Below are 20928 nucleotides of genomic sequence, written 5' to 3' on the forward strand. Positions count from 1 at the left end.
TGCACTTGTTGCTCATTGAAACATTAGACCATTAATTGATGTTGCACATCATCAATCATAGTTTATTTACATAGTGCTAGTTGGGGGGAATGAGAGAAAGTGAGGGAAATATCATTGTGTAATCTGTTCTCCAGACAGCCCTTCATCAGGAGGCAGCCAATGGGTCTCAGATTTATCAGGTCTAACTCTATTTTCTGTCTTTCTTTGCCCCTTCCCCTTTGGCACCACACAGTTTTACACCCTTGGCACTGTGCTTTTGATGGCGTTCTTGCAGAAGACTGGAGACTACTGCCACGCTCAACATCCCAGAGCATAGGCTGATCCAGGGGAGGATGCCCACTGCTTTGCCTTCTCTACCTACTACCCTGCACTGAAGGGCTCCCTGCCTCCCAGGACTCTCCACCCCCCTAGATCTCTCACCTTAAGACCCTCTCTCAGGAACTCTAATGGGGTGATTGGACTAACTATTCCACTACTCTTCAGTGAAAGCCCCAAGACCGCGGCTACGCTCTTCCTCATCTAAACCAACCATAGTGACCCCAGAGGATCGACCAACCCGAGGACGGATCTTTTCAAAGGAGGGTAAGAACTGATAACGTCTGCAGGGTTGAAGAGGAGTTTTCGGAGGAGTTTAGCCCACCAGCTACCGTGGCGACCGTGGTCCACCAGTTTGTGTCCCCTGTGCGTCCCTGTCCGTGTTGCATTCGCCCCCCCAGCTGGGTAACGGTTGTCAACATGGCCCGTATGAACCGTCCGGCGCCGGCCGAGGTGTGCTACAAGAACATGCGGCTGCTCATCACGCACAACCCCACCAACTCCACCCTCAACAGCTTCATCGAGGTGAGGACCGCTCTATCCCTCTCTTTCTCCCTCGTTCTTTTCTCTCCTTTCTCTCTTTCACTCTCATCCTCCCTCCTATTTGTTCTCTCTCTCTCCCCGTCTCTCTCTCTCCCCGTCTCTCTCTCTCTCCCTGTCTCTCTCTCCCCGTCTCTCTCTCTCCCCGTCTCTCGCTCTCTCTCTCGCTCTCTCTCTCTCTCCCCGTCTCTCTCGCTCTCCCTGTCTCTCTCTCCCCGTCTCTCTCTCGCTCTCTCTCTCTCTCCCCGTCTCTCTCGCTCTCTCTCTCTCCCCGTCTCTCTCTCTCTCCCCGTCTCTCTCTCTCCCCGTCTCTCTCTCTCTCCCCGTCTCTCTCTCTCTCTCCCCGTCTCTCTCTCTCTCTCCCCGTCTCTCTCTCTCTCTCCCCGTCTCTCTCTCTCTCCCCGTCTCTCTCTCTCTCGCGCTCTCTCTCTCTCTCTCTCTCTCCCAGTCTGTCTCTCTCTCTCTCCCCGTCTCTCTCTCTCTCTCATGCGCTCTCTCTCTCTCTCTCCCAGTCTGTCTCTCTCTCTCCCCGTCTCTCTCTCCCCGTCTCTCTCGCTCTCTCTCTCTCTCCCCGTCTGTCTCTCTCTCTCTCCCCGTCTGTCTCTCTCTCTCTTTCCCCGTCTCTCTCTCTCTCGCTCTCTCTCTCCCCGTCTGTCTCTCTCTCTCCCCGTCTGTCTCTCCCCGTCTCTCTCTCTCTCTCTCTCTCCCAGTCTCTCTCTCTCCCCCCGTCTCTCTCTCTCGGCTTTGGTTGCACTATCACATTTTCTCGACACTGCTCCAAGCCCCCCCCCACACACACACAGTGTGAGTTACTTTTAACCTATCCCCCCCGTAGGACCTTAAGAAGTACGGAGCCACGACGGTGGTTAGAGTGTGTGAGGTGACCTATGACAAGGCTCCACTGGAGAAGGACGGCATCACCGTGGTGGTGAGTACAGACCACAGTGTCACATGTCCCTCACATTTCCCCGTGAAGAGAAGGGGAGTGTCTCAAACAGGACTTCCCTTACTGATTCCCAGAAGGACACGACGGGGGAGGGAAGGAGGGGGCAAAGTGTTATCAAACAAACTGCTCTGTGTTCAGTCGGGGATGGGGGCAAATCCCTGGAGCACGCCCGGTCCTTATATGCACGTAAACACACACACGCACACATACATGAATAAATACTGATATACCCCCAACATCCTGATAACAGCCAACATCTGTATCTGAACTCGAAGACACACAGTTCCTGATTACCCATACGTCAACGTTCCGCCGTTGCCATGGCAGCTGCAGAGCCTGGTTATTCCGCACAGCCTCCACATCTCTCGTTTTTTTTCTCTCGCTCTCTCGTTACGTAAGCACTAATCTTGTTGCCAGACACTTCTACCCAAATGCGTGAAGAGTCTGGTTGACCAACGTGTCAACTTGGCCTTCGTTAGCCAATGCAGAAAGGCATTGACTTCATCTCCCACAACACACAATGATGACAAATACTTTACTCAGTAGGTCACCCCCATAGAATTCTATGGTCACTCCCACTAAGGCCAACCTTTAATCGTTGATATCCCAGGCTTATGTGCGCAATTGCCTGGGGACGAGGTTACGTAAACACAAGACCCTGGATTGCTGTTTATGTGAAGGCCATACTTAGCTTTCTGCCAGAGCGCTGGAAAACATTGAGGATCATGGCAATTGCCAATAGCGTGCCAGCATCCAGAAGTGAGTGACTGGGAGGGAGTAGCCTTTCTCTCGGGGGCGACATGCACCCCAACAATCTGAGGGGGCACAAAGTACGTGAGGATGGCTGGGGGGTGGTCCGGAGAAGGGCTAGGCCCCTGTCCTGAAGGTGGAGAATTTAGAATTTTTCAAACACCTGAAACCGCTTATTCCTGCAGCTCTACAGAGTGGTCACTAGCTGGCACAGCCACAAAGTCATACAATCTGATTCTAAACCTAACCTTAACCACACTGCTAACCCTAAAGCCTAACCCTAACCTTAAATTAAGATTTTAAAAAGCACATTTTTGTTGTCATTAATTTTTACGATATAGCCAGTCTTGACTTTGCAGCTGGTCCATCTAACGGAAATCGCCCAGTTCTGCCTCCACGGCAAGATTCATGACAATAAACATAAATCTGCGCAATCTAGAGCCATAATCATTACGCTTAATTCTAGGTAATTTTTTTCTGCATACCTAAGCATACCTCTTGAGTTGTCTGTATCCTCCTGACTGGTGGTTATTTTGTTTAAGAAACAAAATATGCTTCTCTGTTAAAATCTAGGTCAAAGATTGAAAGGAATTTGCCAGCTAAGATGGTTAGACAAGCTAGCTACTATAACTTGATTGATAGCCTGAAATGGCTTCTTGGTAGTTATGAGGTTGGGAGATTGGTTCCCAATCTGGGCTAGCTAAAGCCAACTTCATACAATTGCTAGGTGGCTAGTAGTATTACAGAGAAATAACCAAATTCTAAACAGGACAGATCTGAGGGGGCACTGTGCCCCCTATGGGAATGACACCTCTGCTACCTCCCACCCTCTCCTTTATCTCCATAGGGATATTGGGGAAATCTGGAGAGATTTACATTTTACATTCTTAGTCATTTAGCAGACGCTTTTATCCAGAGCGACTTACAGTTAGTATCTAGTTAAAGGGCTTGTACTCGATCAAGCAATCAGCTGTCCAGTTCCCAAAATATCGACAACAACAATGAAGCTAGGGCCAGACAGATGGATAGAGCTGTATTCTGTTATCATAGCTCTACCTGTCTGGCCTGATGGATAGAGCTGTATTCTGTTATCATAGCTCGACCTGTCTGGCCTGATGGATAGAGCTGTATTCTGTTATCATAGCTCGACCTGTCTGGCCTGATGGATAGAGCTGTATTCTGTTATCATAGCTCGACCTGTCTGGCCTGATGGATAAAGCTGTATTCTGTTATCATAGCTCTACCTGTCTGGCCTGATGGATAGAGCTGTATTCTGTTATCATAGCTCGACCTGTCTGGCCTGATGGATAGAGCTGTATTCTGTTATCATAGCTCGACCTGTCTGGCCTGATGGATAGAGCTGTATTCTGTTATCATAGCTCTACCTGTCTGGCCTGATGGATAGAGCTGTATTCTGTTATCATAGCTCGACCTGTCTGGCCTGATGGATAGAGCTGTATTCTGTTATCATAGCTCTACCTGTCTGGCATGCAGGGTGTGTTGCCTAGAACTCCACTCACATGGTGGGAGACCTGGGAGGATGGCTGTTATTCTTTAAAGGCTGCTTCAACTATTGATTAACTGTTATAATATGTAAGAAACAGGGGATGTGGCGCTTTTCAGTTGAAGTCTAAACTCCATTGGCATATCACTGTTAACTAGGAATTGATTATAGTGAATTGTATGTTTATTCAATGTATCCACTGTGAGTTGCCTTGGCTACAGGATTTCAAAGCTAGGGTCTCATTGGATAGTTAATGTGAACAGTGTGTTGATGGCATGGTATTGGAGCAGGTCATCTTGTGTCTATGACATTCTAAAAAGCATTCCGAGGTCACTTTGACCGGAACGGAACCCTGGGGCTGTGTGTGTGAGTGTGTTTGCCAGCATCCGAGGTGAGCGTGTGTGTGACCATACCTCGTTTCCGAAGTAGGCCAGTACTCCTGTTGTTCCTGCCCTGTTGAGCCCACATTACCTCAGCCAGCATCATGCAGCAGTTTACATGATGTACATGATGTGGTCCTCTGTAGCTCAGCTGGTAGAGCACGGCGCTTGTAATGCCAAGGTAGTGGGTTCGATCCCCGGGACCACCCATACATAAAAAAAATGTATGCACGCATGACTGTAAGTCGCTTTGGATAAAAGCGTCTGCTAAATGGCATATTTATTTATTTATTTATATTTATGTACCACACTGCAAATATTTAGCCTTCATGAGCTGATGCTAGAAAGCCTAGGAAAACAGTAAGACATGGCCCAAGGTAAATGAAATAACCTAACCCCTGTTTTGGTGGTGGCTGCCACCCCAGCTGCCTGCTAGGGATTATGTGTATGTGTGTGGGCTTTGTGGAGTCCAGTGGGGGTAAGAGGCTCTCGGTCTCTGCTTCCTAATCAAAGGCCAACTCCCTACTCTCTTAGGAGGTGTTACTGTGGTAATTCCACACTGTTTACTAGAAATGATAGACACCTGCTGATGCCAAATGGTGTGTTTGTGTCTCACACTGTTTTGTTCTTATACCTGTGTGTGTGTGTGTGACTGTATGTGTGTATGTAATGCTAGCCTGCATGTGTCTCTGTTTGTGGTTGCATTGTGTATTTGTTGTAGCTATGTGGGACTATTGTTAAGAGGAATGAGTCAGTGGTGCATTATAAAAGCTCCCCAGACAGCCAGCCAGGTTTGTCCCTCCCTCCCTGGAGATACTGTGTGACTGTAGATCAACAGGCCCTGGGTCCAGACTACTGTGGCTGATACTGTGACTGTAGATCAACAGGCCCTGGGTCCAGACTACTGTGGCTGATACTGTGACTGTAGATCAACAGGCCCTGGGTCCAGACTACTGTGGCTGATACTGTGACTGTAGATCAACAGGCCCTGGGTCCAGACTACTGTGGCTGATACTGTGACTGTAGATCAACAGGCCCTGGGTCCAGACTACTGTGGCTGATACTGTGACTGTAGATCAACAGGCCCTGGGTCCAGACTACTGTGGCTGATACTGTGACTGTAGATCAACAGGCCCTGGGTCCAGACTACTGTGGCTGATACTGTGACTGGAGATCAACAGGCCCTGGGTCCAGACTACTGTGGCTGATACTGTGACTGTAGATCAACAGGCCCTGGGTCCAGACTACTGTGGCTGATACTGTGACTGTAGATCAACAGGCCCTGGGTCCAGACTACTGTGGCTGATACTGTGACTAGATCAACAGGCCCTGGGTCCAGACTACTGTGGCTGATACTGTGACTAAAACAACAGGCCCTGGGTCCAGACTACTGTGGCTGATACTGTGACTAGATCAACAGGCCCTGGGTCCAGACTACTGTGGCTGATACTGTGACTAGATCAACAGGCCCTGGGTCCAGACTACTGTGGCTGATACTGTGACTAGATCAACAGGCCCTGGGTCCAGACTACTGTGGCTGATACTGTGACTAAAACAACAGGCCCTGGGTCCAGACTACTGTGGCTGATACTGTGACTAGATCAACAGGCCCTGGGTCCAGACTACTGTGGCTGATACTGTGACTAGATCAACAGGCCCTGGGTCCAGACTACTGTGGCTGATACTGTGACTAGATCAACAGGCCCTGGGTCCAGACTACTGTGGCTGATACTGTGACTAAAACAACAGGCCCTGGGTCCAGACTACTGTGGCTGATACTGTGACTAGATCAACAGGCCCTGGGTCCAGACTACTGTGGCTGATACTGTGACTAGATCAACAGGCCCTGTGTCCAGACTACTGTGGCTGATACTGTGACTGTAGATCAACAGGCCCTGGGTCCAGACTACTGTGGCTGATACTGTGACTAGATCAACAGGCCCTGGATCCAGACTACTGTGGCTGATACTGTGACTAGATCAACAGGCCCTGTGTCCAGACTACTGTGGCTGATACTGTGACTGGAGATCAACAGGCCCTGTGTCCAGACTACTGTGGCTGATACTGTGACTGGAGATCAACAGGCCCTGGATCCAGACTACTGTGGCTGATACTGTGACTAGATCAACAGGCCCTGTGTCCAGACTACTGTGGCTGATACTGTGACTAGATCAACAGGCCCTGTGTCCAGACTACTGTGGCTGATACTGTGACTGTAGATCAACAGGCCCTGGGTCCAGACTACTGTGGCTGATACTGTGACTAGATCAACAGGCCCTGTGTCCAGACTACTGTGGCTGATACTGTGACTAGATCAACAGGCCCTGTGTCCAGACTACTGTGGCTGATACTGTGACTAGATCAACAGGCCCTGTGTCCAGACTACTGTGGCTGATACTGTGACTGTAGATCAACAGGCCCTGGGTCTAGACTACTGTGGCTGATACTGTGACTAGATCAACAGGCCCTGTGTCCAGACTACTGTGGCTGATACTGTGACTGTAGATCAACAGGCCCTGGGTCCAGACTACTGTGGCTGATACTGTGACTAGATCAACAGGCCCTGTGTCCAGACTACTGTGGCTGATACTGTGACTGTAGATCAACAGGCCCTGGGGCCAGACTACTGTGGCTGATACTGTGACTGTAGATCAACAGGCCCTTGGTCCAGACTACTGTGGCTGATACTGTGACTAGATCAACAGGCCCTGGGTCCAGACTACTGTGGCTGATACTGTGACTAGATCAACAGGCCCTGTGTCCAGACTACTGTGGCTGATACTGTGACTGTAGATCAACAGGCCCTTGGTCCAGACTACTGTGGCTGATACTGTGACTAGATCAACAGGCCCTGGGTCCAGACTACTGTGGCTGATACTGTGACTGTAGATCAACAGGCCCTGGGTCCAGACTACTGTGGCTGATACTGTGACTGTAGATCAACAGGCCCTTGGTCCAGACTACTATGGCTGATACTGTGACTAGATCAACAGGCCCTGGGTCCAGACTACTGTGGCTGATACTGTGACTTTAGATCAACAGGCCCTGGGTCCAGACTACTGTGGCTGTTACTTTGACTGTAGATCAACAGGCCCTGGGTCCAGACTACTGTGGCTGATACTGTGACTGTAGATCAACAGGCCCTTGGTCCAGACTACTGTGGCTGATACTGTGACTAGATCAACAGGCCCTGGGTCCAGACTACTGTGGCTGATACTGTGACTGTAGATCAACAGGCCCTGGGTCCAGACTACTGTGGCTGATACTGTGACTGGAGATCAACAGGCCCTGGGTCCAGACTACTGTGGCTGATACTGTGACTGGAGATCAACAGGCCCTTGGTCCAGACTACTGTGGCTGATACTGTGACTGTAGATCAACAGGCCCTGGGTCCAGACTACTGTGGCTGATACTGTGACTGTAGATCATCAGGCCCTGGGTCCAGACTACTGTGGCTGATACTGTGACTTTAGATCAACAGGCCCTGGGTCCAGACTACTGTGGCTGATACTGTGACTAAAACAACAGGCCCTGGGTCCAGACTACTGTGGCTGATACTGTGACTTTAGATCAACAGGCCCTGGGTCCAGACTACTGTGGCTGATACTGTAACTGTAGATCAACAGGCCCTGGGTCCAGACTACTGTGGCTGATACTGTGAATAGATCAACAGGCCCTGGGTCCAGACTACTGTGGCTGATACTGTGACTAAAAGAACAGGCCCCTGGGTCCAGACTACTGTGGCTGATACTGTGACTTTAGATCAACAGGCTCTGGGTCCAGACTACTGTGGCTGATACTGTGACTAGATCAACAGGCCCTGGGTCCAGACTACTGTGGCTGATACTGTGACTTTAGATCAACAGGCCCTGAGTCCAGACCACTGTGGCTGATACTCATTCCATAATCATGGGCATTAAAATGGAGTTGGTCCCCCCTTTGCTGCTATAACAGCCTCCACTCTTCTGGGAAGGCTTTCCACTAGATGTTGGAACATTGCTGCGTGGACTTGCTTCCATTCAACCACAATAGCATTAGTGAGGTCGGGCACTGATGTTGGGCGATTACGCCTGGCTTGCAGTCAGCATTCCAATTCATCCCAAAGGCATTCAATGGGGTTGAGGTCAGGGCTCTGTGCATGCCAGTCAAGTTCTTCCACACCGAACTTGACAAACTATTTCTATATGGACCTCACTTTGTGCACAGGGGCATTGTCATGCTGAGACAGGAAAGGGCCTTCCCCAAACTGTTGTCACAAAGTTGGAAGCACAGAATCGTCTAGAATGTCATTGTATGCTGTAGCGTTAAGATTTCCCTTCACTGGAACTAAAGGGCCTAGCCCGAACCATGAAAAACAGCCCCAGACCATTACTCCTCGTCCACCAAACTTTACAGTTGGCACTATGTATTGGGGCAGGTAGCGTTCTCCTGGCATCCGCCAAGCTTGATTCATCACTCCAGAGAACCCGTTTCCACTGCTCCAGAATCCAATGGCGGCGAGCTTTACACCACTCCAGCTGACGCTTGGCATTGTGCATGGTGATCTTAGGCTTGTGTGCGGCTGCTCGGCCATGGAAACCCATTTCATGAAGCTCCCGACAAACATTTATTGTGCTGACGTTGCTTCCAGAGGCAGTTTGTCCTCAGTTGCAACACTCACTACCGAGTTCCAGACGAGTTTTACGCGCTTCAGCATTTGGCGGTCACTTTCTGTGAGCTTGTTTGGGCTACCACTTCGCAGCTGAGCTGTTGTTGCTCCTAGACGTTTCAACTTCACAATACCAGCACTTACAGTTGACCGGGGCAACGCTAGCAGGGCAGAAATTTGACGAACTGACCTGTTGGAATGGTGGCATCCTATGACCGTGCCACGTTGAAAGTCACTGAGCTCTTCAGCAAGGCCATTCTACTGCCAATGTTTGTCTATGGAGATTGCATGGCTGTGTGCTCGATTTTATACACCTGTCAGCAATGGGTGTGGCTGAAATAGCCAAATCCACTATTTTGAAGGAGTGTCCACATACTTTTATACAGTGCCTTCGGAAAGTATTCAGACCCCTAGACTTTTTCCACTTTTTGTTACGTTACAGCCTTATTCTAAAATGTATTAAATAAAAATGTTTCCTCATCAATCTACACAAAATACCGTATAATGACAAAACAAAAACAGTTTTTTAGACTTTTTTTTTTTATTTCCGTAAGTATTCAGACCTTTTGTTATGAGACTCAAAATTGAGCTTGGGTGCATCCTGTTTCAAATGATCATTCTTGAGATGTTTCTACAACTTGATTGGAGTCCACCTGTGGTAAATTCAATTGATTGGACATGATTTGGAAAGGCACACACCTGTCTATATAAGGTCCCACAGTTGACATTGCATGTCAGAGCAAAAAAAAGTCATGAGGTCGTAGGAATTGTCCGTAGAGCTCCGAGACAGGATTGTGTCGAGGCACAGATCTGGAGAAGGGTACCAAAAAATTTCTGCAGCATTGATGGTCCCCAAGAACACAGTGGCCTCCATTATTCTTAAATGGAAGAAGTTTGGAATCCCCAAGACTCTTCCTAGAGCTGGCCGCCCGGCCAAACTGAGCAATTGGGGGATAAGGGCCTTGGTCAGGGAGGTGACCAAGAACCCGATGGTCACTTTGACAGAGCTCCAGAGTTCCTCTGTGGCGATGGGAGAACCTTCCAGAAGGACAACCGTCTCTGCAGCACTCCACCAATCAGGCCTTTATGGTAGAGTGGCCAGACGGAAGCCACTCCTCAGTAAAAGGCACATGATGCACGCTTGGAGTTTGCCAAAAGCCACCTAAAGACTCTCAGACCATAAGAAACCAGATTCTCCGGTCTGATGAAACCAAGATTGAACGCTTTGGCCTGAATGCCAAGCAAAAAAAAAAAGAAGGGGAAAAAAGCATAATGTCTGGAGGAAACCTGGCACCATCCCTACAGTGAAGCGTGGTGGCAGCATCATGTCTGGAGGAAACCTGGCACCATCCCTACAGTGAAGCGTGGTGGCAGCATCATGTCTGGAGGAAACCTGGCACCATCCCTACAGTGAAGCATGGTGGCAGCATCATGCTGCGGGGATGGTTTACAGAGGCAGGGACTGGCAGACTAGTCAGGATCGAGGAAAAGATGAACGGAGCAAAGTACAGAAAGATCCTTGATGAAAACCTTCTCCAGAGCGCTCAGGACCTCAGACTGGTGCGAACCTACACCATCCTACAGTTCAACGACCCTAAGCACACAGCCAAGACAACACTGGAGTGGCTTCGGGACAAGTTTCAATGTCCTTGAGTGGCCCAGCCAGAACCAGATCGAACATCTCTGGAGAGACCTGAAAATAGCTGTGCAGCTATGCTACCCATCCAACCTGACAGAGCTTGAGAGGATCTGCAGAGAAGAATGGGAGAAACTCCCAAAATACAGGTGTGCCAAGCATGTAACGTCATACCCAAGCTGAAGCTGTAATCACTGCCAAAGGTGCTTAAACAAAGTACTGAGTAAAGGGTTTGAATACTTGTGTAAATATGTTATTTCAGTTCTTATTTTTTGCAACATTTTCTAAAAACCAGTTTTTGCTTTGTCATTATGGGGTATTGTGTGAATATTGATGAGGGGAAAAATCTATTTTAATCCATTTTAGAATAAGGCTGTAACGTAACAAAATGTGGAAAAAGTCAATGGGTCTGAATACTTTCCGAAGACACTGTGTATAAGTAGTTTATCTTGCTGTGTTTTGTAAATGCAGATCTAAAATGCTTCTTACTGTAATTTCTGCTCGGAATCAGACTGTGCTTCAGTTGCACTTCTGAACTCAGATGAGAATTCACGAACGGGCATTCTATCTGCAGACAGCACTCTGACTGTGTAAGTTTCTTCTCCGTGTAGCCACTAGGCAGCCTACTTTCCTCAGGTAAAATGCAAGATGAACTCTAAGCAAAACATTAGGAAATGTAGCTGGCTACATTCTTTCTATGATAGGCCTAAACTATGATGGCCATGCATAGTTTTTGCTTTTTCATTGAAAGCTCATTTACTTGTGGCTGCCAGCCAAATAGCGTTGCACTTCTGTTGTCATCTGATGAAAATGAATCTATTTTCAGCCAAACGTGTTGCAATAATCTATTTTCTGTGACGAAAACTATAGTTGCACATCCCTGATCACTCTGTTGAAGCAAAACAACACTGTTAACTTTCAATATAAAACGCGACCTCTGTCAAAACACAGCTGGACTAGCCTGCTTCAGCTTTCTCCTGTTGTGCTATTTACAAACAAACACTTGACTGGCTCAACTGTGCTGGGACACTAAGTAAGCATCATAATGTAAAATAATGTGACCGGTGAAATAAGAACCCAATCTGCTTTATCTCCGAACGCATTGCACAAGTTGACTGCAGGTATTTACTAAACAAATAGCTACAAATGTTAAAATGTATTGAAAAACTTCAAAGAAATAGTTTCGATGGTATTGAAAAACCATCCCAAATACCCCGGTATACCGTATACTAGTGTGCTTGGCAGTGCAGTGGCATGCAAACCAATGTTTCCACCACTGTGGTCGCCTGAACTTTCATTTGAAACAACTTTATTTGTATGTGAAGCTTAGATAATGAACACTTCCAGTACAGTCAACACAACATTCCAAAGTGATGTGTATAAGATTCCAAACCATACCATTTCCCAGAAGCATCGTGTCATTAATGCTCGCACACATCGCACCGACTGTAGATCTAGCATTAGTCTGCCGATCGTTCAGCGCGCTGTGTTTTAGGGACCAACCGCTGTAGACGTCTGACTGCCAACATTTTTCACAAGATTCTATATGTAAAATCGGTGCGCTAATTATGTTCAGAGGTTCTAAGTTCTACTCTCAGCCAGAAAACACTACTGGTGTGTCTGAATCTTAAGGCCTCAGTCTAACTCTCTCTCTCTCCCCAGGACTGGCAGTTTGACGACGGCGCTCCTCCTCCCTCTAAGGTGGTGGAGGACTGGCTGAGTCTGCTAAGGTCCCGTTTCCTAGAGGATCCGGGCTGCTGCGTAGCCGTGCACTGTGTGGCTGGACTGGGCAGGTGAGGGGACCAGCTCAGTTGGTAGAGCATGGCACTTGCAACGCCAGGATAGTGGGTTTGATTCCTGGGACCACCCGTATATAAAATGAATGCACGCATGACTGTAAGTCACTTTGGATAAATGCATCTGCTAAATGGCATATATTATTGATACTCTGTATTAGGGGACCAGTAGGATACTCTGAAGGGGACCAGTAGGATACTCTGAAGGGGACCAGTAGGATACTCTGAAGGGGAACAGTAGGATACTCTGAAGGGGACCAGTAGGATACTTTGAAGGGGACCAGTAGGATACTTTGAAGGGGACCAGTAGGATACTCTGAAGGGGACCAGTAGGATACTCTGAAGGGGACCAGTAGGATACTCTGAAGGGGACTAGTAGGATACTCTGTAGTGAATGGACAACAGTGTTTGAGTCGTCATGCAAATCATTGGCTATAATCAGATCAAGGAGACCTTTTTGATTAAGGTTATCAAGGTATCACGGGGAACAGGTTTCAAAGAGGTTGTGTTGACTGTCACTGAGCTTTGTACAGTGCTAATCAAGATGATCTGACAGTCAGTTGGTTAAACCTGGGTTAAGGGGGGCTCATTCTCACTGTACCGACACCTCTCCAGGTTCAAGGATAGAATAGGCACCTCTGGTTGTGTCCCAAATGGCACCCTATTCCCTGTACACTATATAGGGAATAGGGTGCCATTTGGGACACAGCATTTGTCTCCTCCTTTGTTAATCTCCAGGGAAAGGAGAGAGGCCTTCTGGATAAGACAGATAATGGCGGCGAGTATCCTCCTCACTCAGCTCTTCAGCGTGAGTTTTCCCCGTACCCACTCTCCCTCTACACAGCCACAGTGAGGGAGCCTGGTCCCAGATCTGTGTGTGCTGGTGTAACAATGACCAAAGGAGTTGGCAAGAAATCACAAACAGATCTGGGACCGGGCTAACGGTGAGGTGCCCACCCCAGCAAACTGAACCTCTTCTCTAGACCTGTGTCTGTAGACTCAGACCCCCTCCCTGTCTCCCCCTCTCTCTGAGGGATAGCTAGCTAAGCTAGCACTGGGCCAAAGTCAATACCAAAAGTCCCCTTGGTTCCCCCGTGCCGCAGTAAGGCAGTAATCCCACAGTATTTTTAGAGGCACCGGGGGGTGAAGTCTGAAGACGAAACAGGAAGGAGGCATTTGTTTTTACGGTCCCCTCTTCACTATACGTACGCTGGGCTCTTTCCGTGACCTTTTAGCTGGGATCAGGCCCGGCCCAGTTGGAGCGGAGTGGGGGCCAATACCCTATAATTGAATCTGCTGTTCCATCCCGTTCCATCTAGTGTTTATATCAGGCCCTAGCCAAACAGTCCAACTCTGAGTAAATGGTAACTAGAGATGACCCTGGATCCACCCCTCTGTCTGCAGCAGGGATAGGCTCACTTTCTCCCTTCACAGCTTCAAAAAGACGGGAGGGAAAGTGAGCCTATCCCGGCTGCAGACAGAGGGGTGGATCCATTCTAGCTAGCAACCGCCCAACTGGGAAGTTGGTGTCCCTCCCAACTGGGACATGTTTTTGAACAATAGGACAGTAAGTGTCCCTCCCAACTGGGACATGTTTTTGAACAATAGGACAGTAAATGTCCCTCCCAACTGGGACATGTTTTTGAACAATAGGACAGTAAGTGTCCCTCCCAACTGGGACATGTTTTTGAACAATAGGACAGTAAGTGTCCCTCCCAACTGGGACATGTTTTTGAACAATAGGACAGTAAGTGTCCCTCCCAACTGGGACATTTTTTTGAACAATAGGACAGTAAGTGTCCCTCCCAACTGGGACATGTTTTTGAACAATAGGACAGTAAGTGTCCCTCCCAACTGGGACATGTTTTTGAACAATAGGACAGTAAGTGTCCCTCCCAACTGGGACATGTTTTTGAACCATAGGACAGTAAGTGTCCCTCCCAACTGGGACATGTTTTTGAACAATAGGACAGTAAGTGTCCCTCCCAACTGGGACATGTTTTTGAACCATAGGACAGTAAGTGTCCCTCCCAACTGGGACATGTTTTTGAACAATAGGACAGTAAGTGTCCCTCCCAACTGGGACATGTTTTTGAACAATAGGACAGTAAGTGTCCCTCCCAACTGGGACATGTTTTTGAACAATAGGACAGTAAGTGTCCCTCCCAACTGGGACATGTTTTTGAACAATAGGACAGTAAGTGTCCCTCCCAACTGGGACATGTTTTTGAACAATAGGACAGTATTATACTGATCAGTCTTTGTGTAAACACACACTGTGTGGCTGCTGCTATTCTTATTATATGTACACGTGTACACACACACACACACGTACACATACCCAAACAGCCCAACAGACTGTAGTAGGGGTAGAGTCATAAACTGAGTGACGTGGAGGGAAGGGTCCGTATAATCCTTGCGGTCTGGTTTGGGGGCAGTATAACCCTGGCGGTCTGGTTTGGGGGCAGTATAGCCCTGGAGGTCTGGTTTGGGGGCAGTATAACCCTGGAGGTCTGGTTTGGGGGCAGTATAACCCTGGAGGTCTGGTTTGGGGGCAGTATAACCCTGGAGGTCTGGTTTGGGGGCAGTATAACCCTGGAGGTCTGGTTTGGGGGCAGTATAGCCCTGGAGGTCTGGTTTGTGGGCAGTATAGCCCTGGAGGTCTGGTTTGGGGGCAGTATAACCCTGGAGGTCTGGTTTGGGGGCAGTATAACCCTGGAGGTCTGGTTTGGGGGCAGTATAGCCCTGGAGGTCTGGTTTGGGGGCAGTATAGCCCTGGAGGTCTGGTTTGGGGGCAGTATAGCCCTGGAGGTCTGGTTTGGGGGCAGTATAACCCTGGCGGTCTGGTTTGGGGGCAGTATAACCCTGGAGGTCTGGTTTGGGGGCAGTATAACCCTGGAGGTCTGGTTTGGGGGCAGTATAACCCTGGCGGTCTGGTTTTGGGGAAGTATAGCCCTGGAGGTCTGGTTTGGGGGCAGTAGAACCCTGGCGGTCTGGTTTGGGGGCAGTAGAACCCTGGAGGTCTGGTTTGGGGGCAGTAGAACCCTGACGGTCTGGTTTGGGGGCAGTAGAACCCTGACGGTCTGGTTTGGGGGCAGTATAGCCCTGGAGGTCTGGTTTGGGGGCAGTATAACCCTGGAGGTCTGGTTTGGGGGCAGTATAACCCTGGCGGTCTGGTTTTGGGGAAGTATAGCCCTGGAGGTCTGGTTTGGGGGCAGTAGAACCCTGGCGGTCTGGTTTGGGGGCAGTAGAACCCTGGAGGTCTGGTTTGGGGGCAGTAGAACCCTGACGGTCTGGTTTGGGGGCAGTAGAACCCTGACGGTCTGGTTTGGGGGCAGTATAGCCCTGGAGGTCTGGTTTGGGGGCAGTATAACCCTGGAGGTCTGGTTTGGGGGCAGTAGAACCCTGGAGGTCTGGTTTGGGGGCAGTATAGCCCTGGAGGTCTGGTTTGGGGGCAGTATAACCCTGGAGGTCTGGTTTGGGGGCAGTATAACCCTGGAGGTCTGGTTTGGGGGCAGTATAACCCTGGAGGTCTGGTTTGGGGGCAGTATAACCCTGGAGGTCTGGTTTGGGGGCAGTATAACCCTGGAGGTCTGGTTTGGGGGCAGTATAGCCCTGGCGGTCTGGTTTGTGGGCAGTATAACCCTGGCGGTCTGGTTTGTGGGCAGTATAGCCCTGGAGGTCTGGTTTGTGGGCAGTATAGCCCTGGAGGTCTGGTTTGGGGGCAGTATAACCCTGGCGGTCTGGTTTGGGGGCAGTATAGCCCTGGAGGTCTGGTTTGGGGGCAGTATAACCCTGGCGGTCTGGTTTGTGGGCAGTATAGCCCTGGAGGTCTGGTTTGGGGGCAGTATAGCCCTGGAGGTCTGGTTTGGGGGCAGTATAGCCCTGGAGGTCTGGTTTGTGGGCAGTATAGCCCTGGAGGTCTGGTTTGGGGGCAGTATAACCCTGGCGGTCTGGTTTGGGGGCAGTATAGCCCTGGAGGTCTGGTTTGGGGGCAGTATAGCCCTGGAGGTCTGGTTTGGGGGCAGTAATGGCGGTGGTTTGGGGGCAGTATAGCCCTGGAGGTCTGGTTTGGGGGCAGTATAGCCCTGGAGGTCTGGTTTGGGGGGCAGTATAACCCTGGAGGTCTGGTTTGGGGGCAGTATAGCCCTGGAGGTCTGGTTTGGGGGCAGTATAGCCCTGGAGGTCTGGTTTGGGGGCAGTATAGCCCTGGCGGTCTGGTTTGGGGCAGTATAGCCCTGGAGGTCTGGTTTGGAGGCAGTATAGCCCTGGAGGTCTGGTTTGGGGGCAGTATAGCCCTGGAGGGTCTGGTTTGGGGCAGAAGCCCCTGAGGTCTGGTTTGGGGGGCAGTATAACCCTGGAGGTCTGGTTTGGGGGCAGTATAGCCCTGGAGGTCTGGTTTGGGGGCAGTATAACCCTGGAGGTCTGGTTTGGGGGCAGTATAACCCTGGAGGTCTGGTTTGGGGGCAGTATAGCCCTGGAGGTCTGGTTTGGGGGCAGTATAGCCCTGGAGGTCTGGTTTGGGGGCAGTATAACCCTGGAGGTCTGGTTTGGGGGCAGTAGTCTGGTTTGGGGGCAGTATAGCCCTGGAGGTCTGGTTTGGGGCAGTATAGCCCTGGAGGTCTGGTTTGGGGGCAGTATAGCCCTGGAGGTCTGGTTTGGGGGCAGTATAACCCTGGAGGTCTGGTTTGGGGGCAGTATAGCCCTGGAGGTCTGGTTTGGGGGCAGTATAGCCCTGGAGGTCTGGTTTGGGGGCAGTATAACCCTGGAGGTCTGGTTTGGGGGCAGTATAGCCCTGGAGGTCTGGTTTGGGGGCAGTATAGCCCTGGAGGTCTGGTTTGGGGGCAGTTAGACCCTGGAGGTCTGGTTTGGGGGCAGTATAGCCCTGGAGGTCTGGTTTGGGGGCAGTATAACCCTGGCGGTCTGGTTTGGGGGCAGTATAGCCCTGGAGGTCTGGTTTGGGGGCAGTATAACCCCATCTCTGACGCACGTCTCCCTTCTCCCCAAGGAGCTAGCCTCAGCTTTTGAAAGGGTGCCAATGTTTTCTTGGCCCAACTTATTTATTTTCATATGTTTCAGATGGGAAAGACTCTTTCAGCACTTGCACAATTTTTGTCTGAGCGGAGGCTCACTAAAAGGGGGTTGCAGGCTTAAGTTTAGGTTAAGTGTTTTGGATTTGTGTGTCTCTAACAGTAAAAACCTTGATGGCCCGTGATTGATTTGTTTTGAAACGTTCACAGAATATTCTTGTCCTGGTTATTCTGAGAATTGCCATGTTTTTGTGGAGACGTACACATCTTTATCCCCTCATTAAAAAAGGGTTAGGGTTAGAGTTTATGGTGGAACGAGCCCCCTTCACCCTATTAGGAAGCAGTGTTGAGATTAAGCTTTTTTAACCAGTTACTGGAAATGGAAGGTTGTCTGCTGAGAGCACATGGCTCTCTCTGTGCCTCGTGAGGCTTGAGAAGGTTGCGAAGGTTGTGAATGGGAGAGTGTATACACACAGCCAACTACATGCACATTGGGATTGTCTCAAACACTTTGCCTTTCTATGTCCCAAACACTCTGGGGTGAAGTTTTCATCTGGGTACAGTCTAAAACTAGCTTCCCCTCCCCCAATCCTAACCTTAACCATTAGTGGTGGAAATGCTAAACTGATCCCAGATCAGCATCTAGGGGCAACTTCACCCTCCACGTCCCAAGCTCTCACTGTTTCAGTAAAGGGCAACACTAACCAGCCATACTCTGGCCCACATATTCAGGAGAAGTCACTGTCCTATCCATCCACAGGTTATTCTGTTCTGTACAGGAAGGTATAGCACAGTGTGTCCCCTACCATTGTATAGATGGCCTGAGCCCCCTATCTATACCCCCTCTATTGCACCCTGCCTAAGATAATTTGGTTTCAATAGACCATTTTCTTTTATTATTATTTTTATTGTGCCGGGGAGGCTGAATGAAGCTTTGGGACCCTTTGCATCCCATCTGGAAAGTAATCTAAGAAAGAAAGTAATCTTTCTATATCAGTTAGTGTAGTGTGATGTAGCTAGTGGTTGTTTCTGACTGGGCTGCTGTGGGTGTTCTGTCTTGGCAGAGCCCCGGTGCTGGTGGCGTTGGCACTGATCGAGAGTGGTATGAAATATGAGGACGCCATCCAGTTCATCAGACAGTGAGTATCCTTCCATCCCTCCTTCCATCGCTCTGTTCTTCTCTTCTTTATTCTGCCAAGCTCTCTTGATCATCATCTACTGTGGTCATGTTATGAAACTTGTTGCTCTTGAGTAATATTACGTTCATTGTCATGGCTGTCAGACACACGTTTTCTTACTCTGATTAAATGAGTGTTATGTATGTGTTTTGTATGAATAAGTGGCCCTATTATTAGAGAGGATATTAACCTTTTCAGATGAGGTCTGTTGAGTTCAGATCTCTCACTGTAGCTACTTGTTCTTGAATATCAATGTGTTTTTTGTTTTCCAGGAAGCGTCGAGGGGCGATCAACAGCAAGCAGCTGACCTACCTGGAGAAGTACCGACCCAAACAGAGACTTCGCTACAAAGACCCACACATCTTCAAGAACAAGTGCTGCATCATGTGACCCCCCATTCCCCTCCTCCTCCACCTCAGCCAATCAACTGCCTGCCACCGACCGATCTGACCCGAATGGATACCGACGACGACGGACGAGTCCACAGCCGATGCACTTTGACTGAACTTTGAGATTTATAAATCATGAACTGAGCTGAGCAGCTCCACCAAGGGAAGGGTGTGATACGTCTCCCTGGTGCCTAAAGACAGCGCTTACTGAGGGGGTCGATGGATCCAGCCCTCCTTGAATCTGACTTTTTATCCAAGACAAGGTGGAGGTAGCTTGGAGTGGATGTGGCATAGGACGTTGACTCTCGCCACATTGAACTCCATCATAACCATTGGGTGGTGCCTCGCTGCGAAATGACTTGACTTGTAGTTGAGTTGGTAATTGTACCTCCAACGCCCCTTGCTACCAAACGGTGGTAGCGCTTCAACTCATGGTCTGAAAGACAGCCAGCTGTAGCCGTATGAATATAAAAACAATGTGAATCATGGGATTTTTTTAGTGTGCCTGGTTACCCTTTCTCTCCCTGCCTACAGTGGGGACTGGGCTGTTGTCTGTTCACTCCTTGTTCCAATGACCTGAATGTTTACTGTAATATATTTTTGTCATAATGCCCCCTTCTAGCTTGAATATTCAGTGGGCTTGCAGATGAGAACAGAGGGGTTGGGATGGTTATAGGAATAGGGTGGGGTGCACTTGGATGATAACCTACAGGTTTATTTGTACTGGATCTCCACTTTGTAACTGATGTTAGGCTAGGTAGGACTGTTATGCACTTACACTGGCTCACAGGGCTAATGGGTGTATGGGAGGAAGTAGGGTCAAATTGCCCCTGGACTCTGATCTTGGGTCAGTTTAGCATTTCCCCCACTAATGGTTAAGGTTAAGATTTGGGGAGGGGAAGCTGATCCTAGATCTGTACCGAAGGGAAACTACCTAAGGGACATAGACTGTGAGTGGAGCACTGGGTGGCTCTATGGTCATATCCTGTACTGAATACATGTCCCTTTCTTTCGCTCTCTGCACCAAACTCTTTGTTACACGGCAGCTGTTTGCTGAGTCTATTCACATGGAGTAAAAAGCTGTTGCTGAATTCAAGGGTCACCATGGCCTGTCGAAGCACTTTTGATTTGGTTTATCCCACCCGCCCCCATCGGCATAGTTGGTTAGGCCTACCAGAATGAATGGACGTTCTGCGTTGTTTTCTAGTCACTAGCCCAGTTTCTCTGATATATCAGGTCAACTCTTGTACAGGGTGTAGTCAGTTTACACCTCACCAGACACACACAGCCTTGTCTCTGTTCTCCACATTGAAGTCGCCTTCTTCTGTCTGCCTTTTGAAGAAACCACCTTCAGCTGTATAGAAATAAAGTATGTTTGTCATCATGTCTCATTCCTGGTGCTGTCTGGTGTAAGAGCTGAGTGGGAGTAGTGTGTGACATTGGATTATGTAAGAGCGTGGTAGCAGTCATCCACTTTGTTTTGATTGACTCACTACTTTAATTACTCTTGAAGAAATGATGCCACCTGCTGGACGCAATGAGTAACTACAACCGGTTAATGGCTGAGCGATTTCTGCATAGTACAGTCTTGGTCAAAAGTTTTGAGAATGACATATATTAATTTTCAAAAAGTCTGCTGCCTCAGTTTTTATGATGGAAATTTGCATATACTCCAGAATGTTATGAAGAGTGATCAGATGAATTGCAAAATCCCTCTTTGCCATGAAAATGAAACTTAATCCCCCCCAAAAATGTCCACTGCATTTCAGCCCTGCCACAAAAGGACCAGCTGACATGTCAGTGATTCTCTTATTAA

At 49.0% G+C, this 20928-nt stretch overlaps 1 protein-coding gene across 1 annotated transcript; it reads left to right on the forward strand.

The window, feature by feature from the left end:
* Positions 1 to 542: 542 nt before the first annotated feature.
* LOC121586761 (protein tyrosine phosphatase type IVA 3) lies at positions 543 to 20503 on the forward strand. The gene is made up of 5 exons (XM_041903725.2): positions 543 to 840; positions 1691 to 1783; positions 12382 to 12512; positions 18610 to 18684; positions 18996 to 20503. Exons 1-5 carry the CDS (start codon positions 736 to 738, stop codon positions 19111 to 19113), a joined length of 522 nt encoding a protein of 173 aa, XP_041759659.1. The 5' UTR covers positions 543 to 735; the 3' UTR covers positions 19114 to 20503.
* Positions 20504 to 20928: the final 425 nt, after the last annotated feature.

This window comes from Coregonus clupeaformis, chromosome 17, assembly GCF_020615455.1.
Source record: "Coregonus clupeaformis isolate EN_2021a chromosome 17, ASM2061545v1, whole genome shotgun sequence".
NCBI classification, from domain to species: Eukaryota; Metazoa; Chordata; class Actinopteri; order Salmoniformes; family Salmonidae; genus Coregonus; species Coregonus clupeaformis.

Bases quoted from the DNA above. Each gene is read 5' to 3' on its own strand.
- LOC121586761 (XM_041903725.2), top strand. From the start codon at position 736: ATGGCCCGTATGAACCGTCCGGCGCCGGCCGAGGTGTGCTACAAGAAC. The intron at 12,513-18,609 runs GTGAGGGGACCA...CTGTCTTGGCAG, and splicing joins TGTGTGGCTGGACTGGGCAG to AGCCCCGGTGCTGGTGGCGT. The intron at 18,685-18,995 runs GTGAGTATCCTT...TTTGTTTTCCAG, and splicing joins GCCATCCAGTTCATCAGACA to GAAGCGTCGAGGGGCGATCA.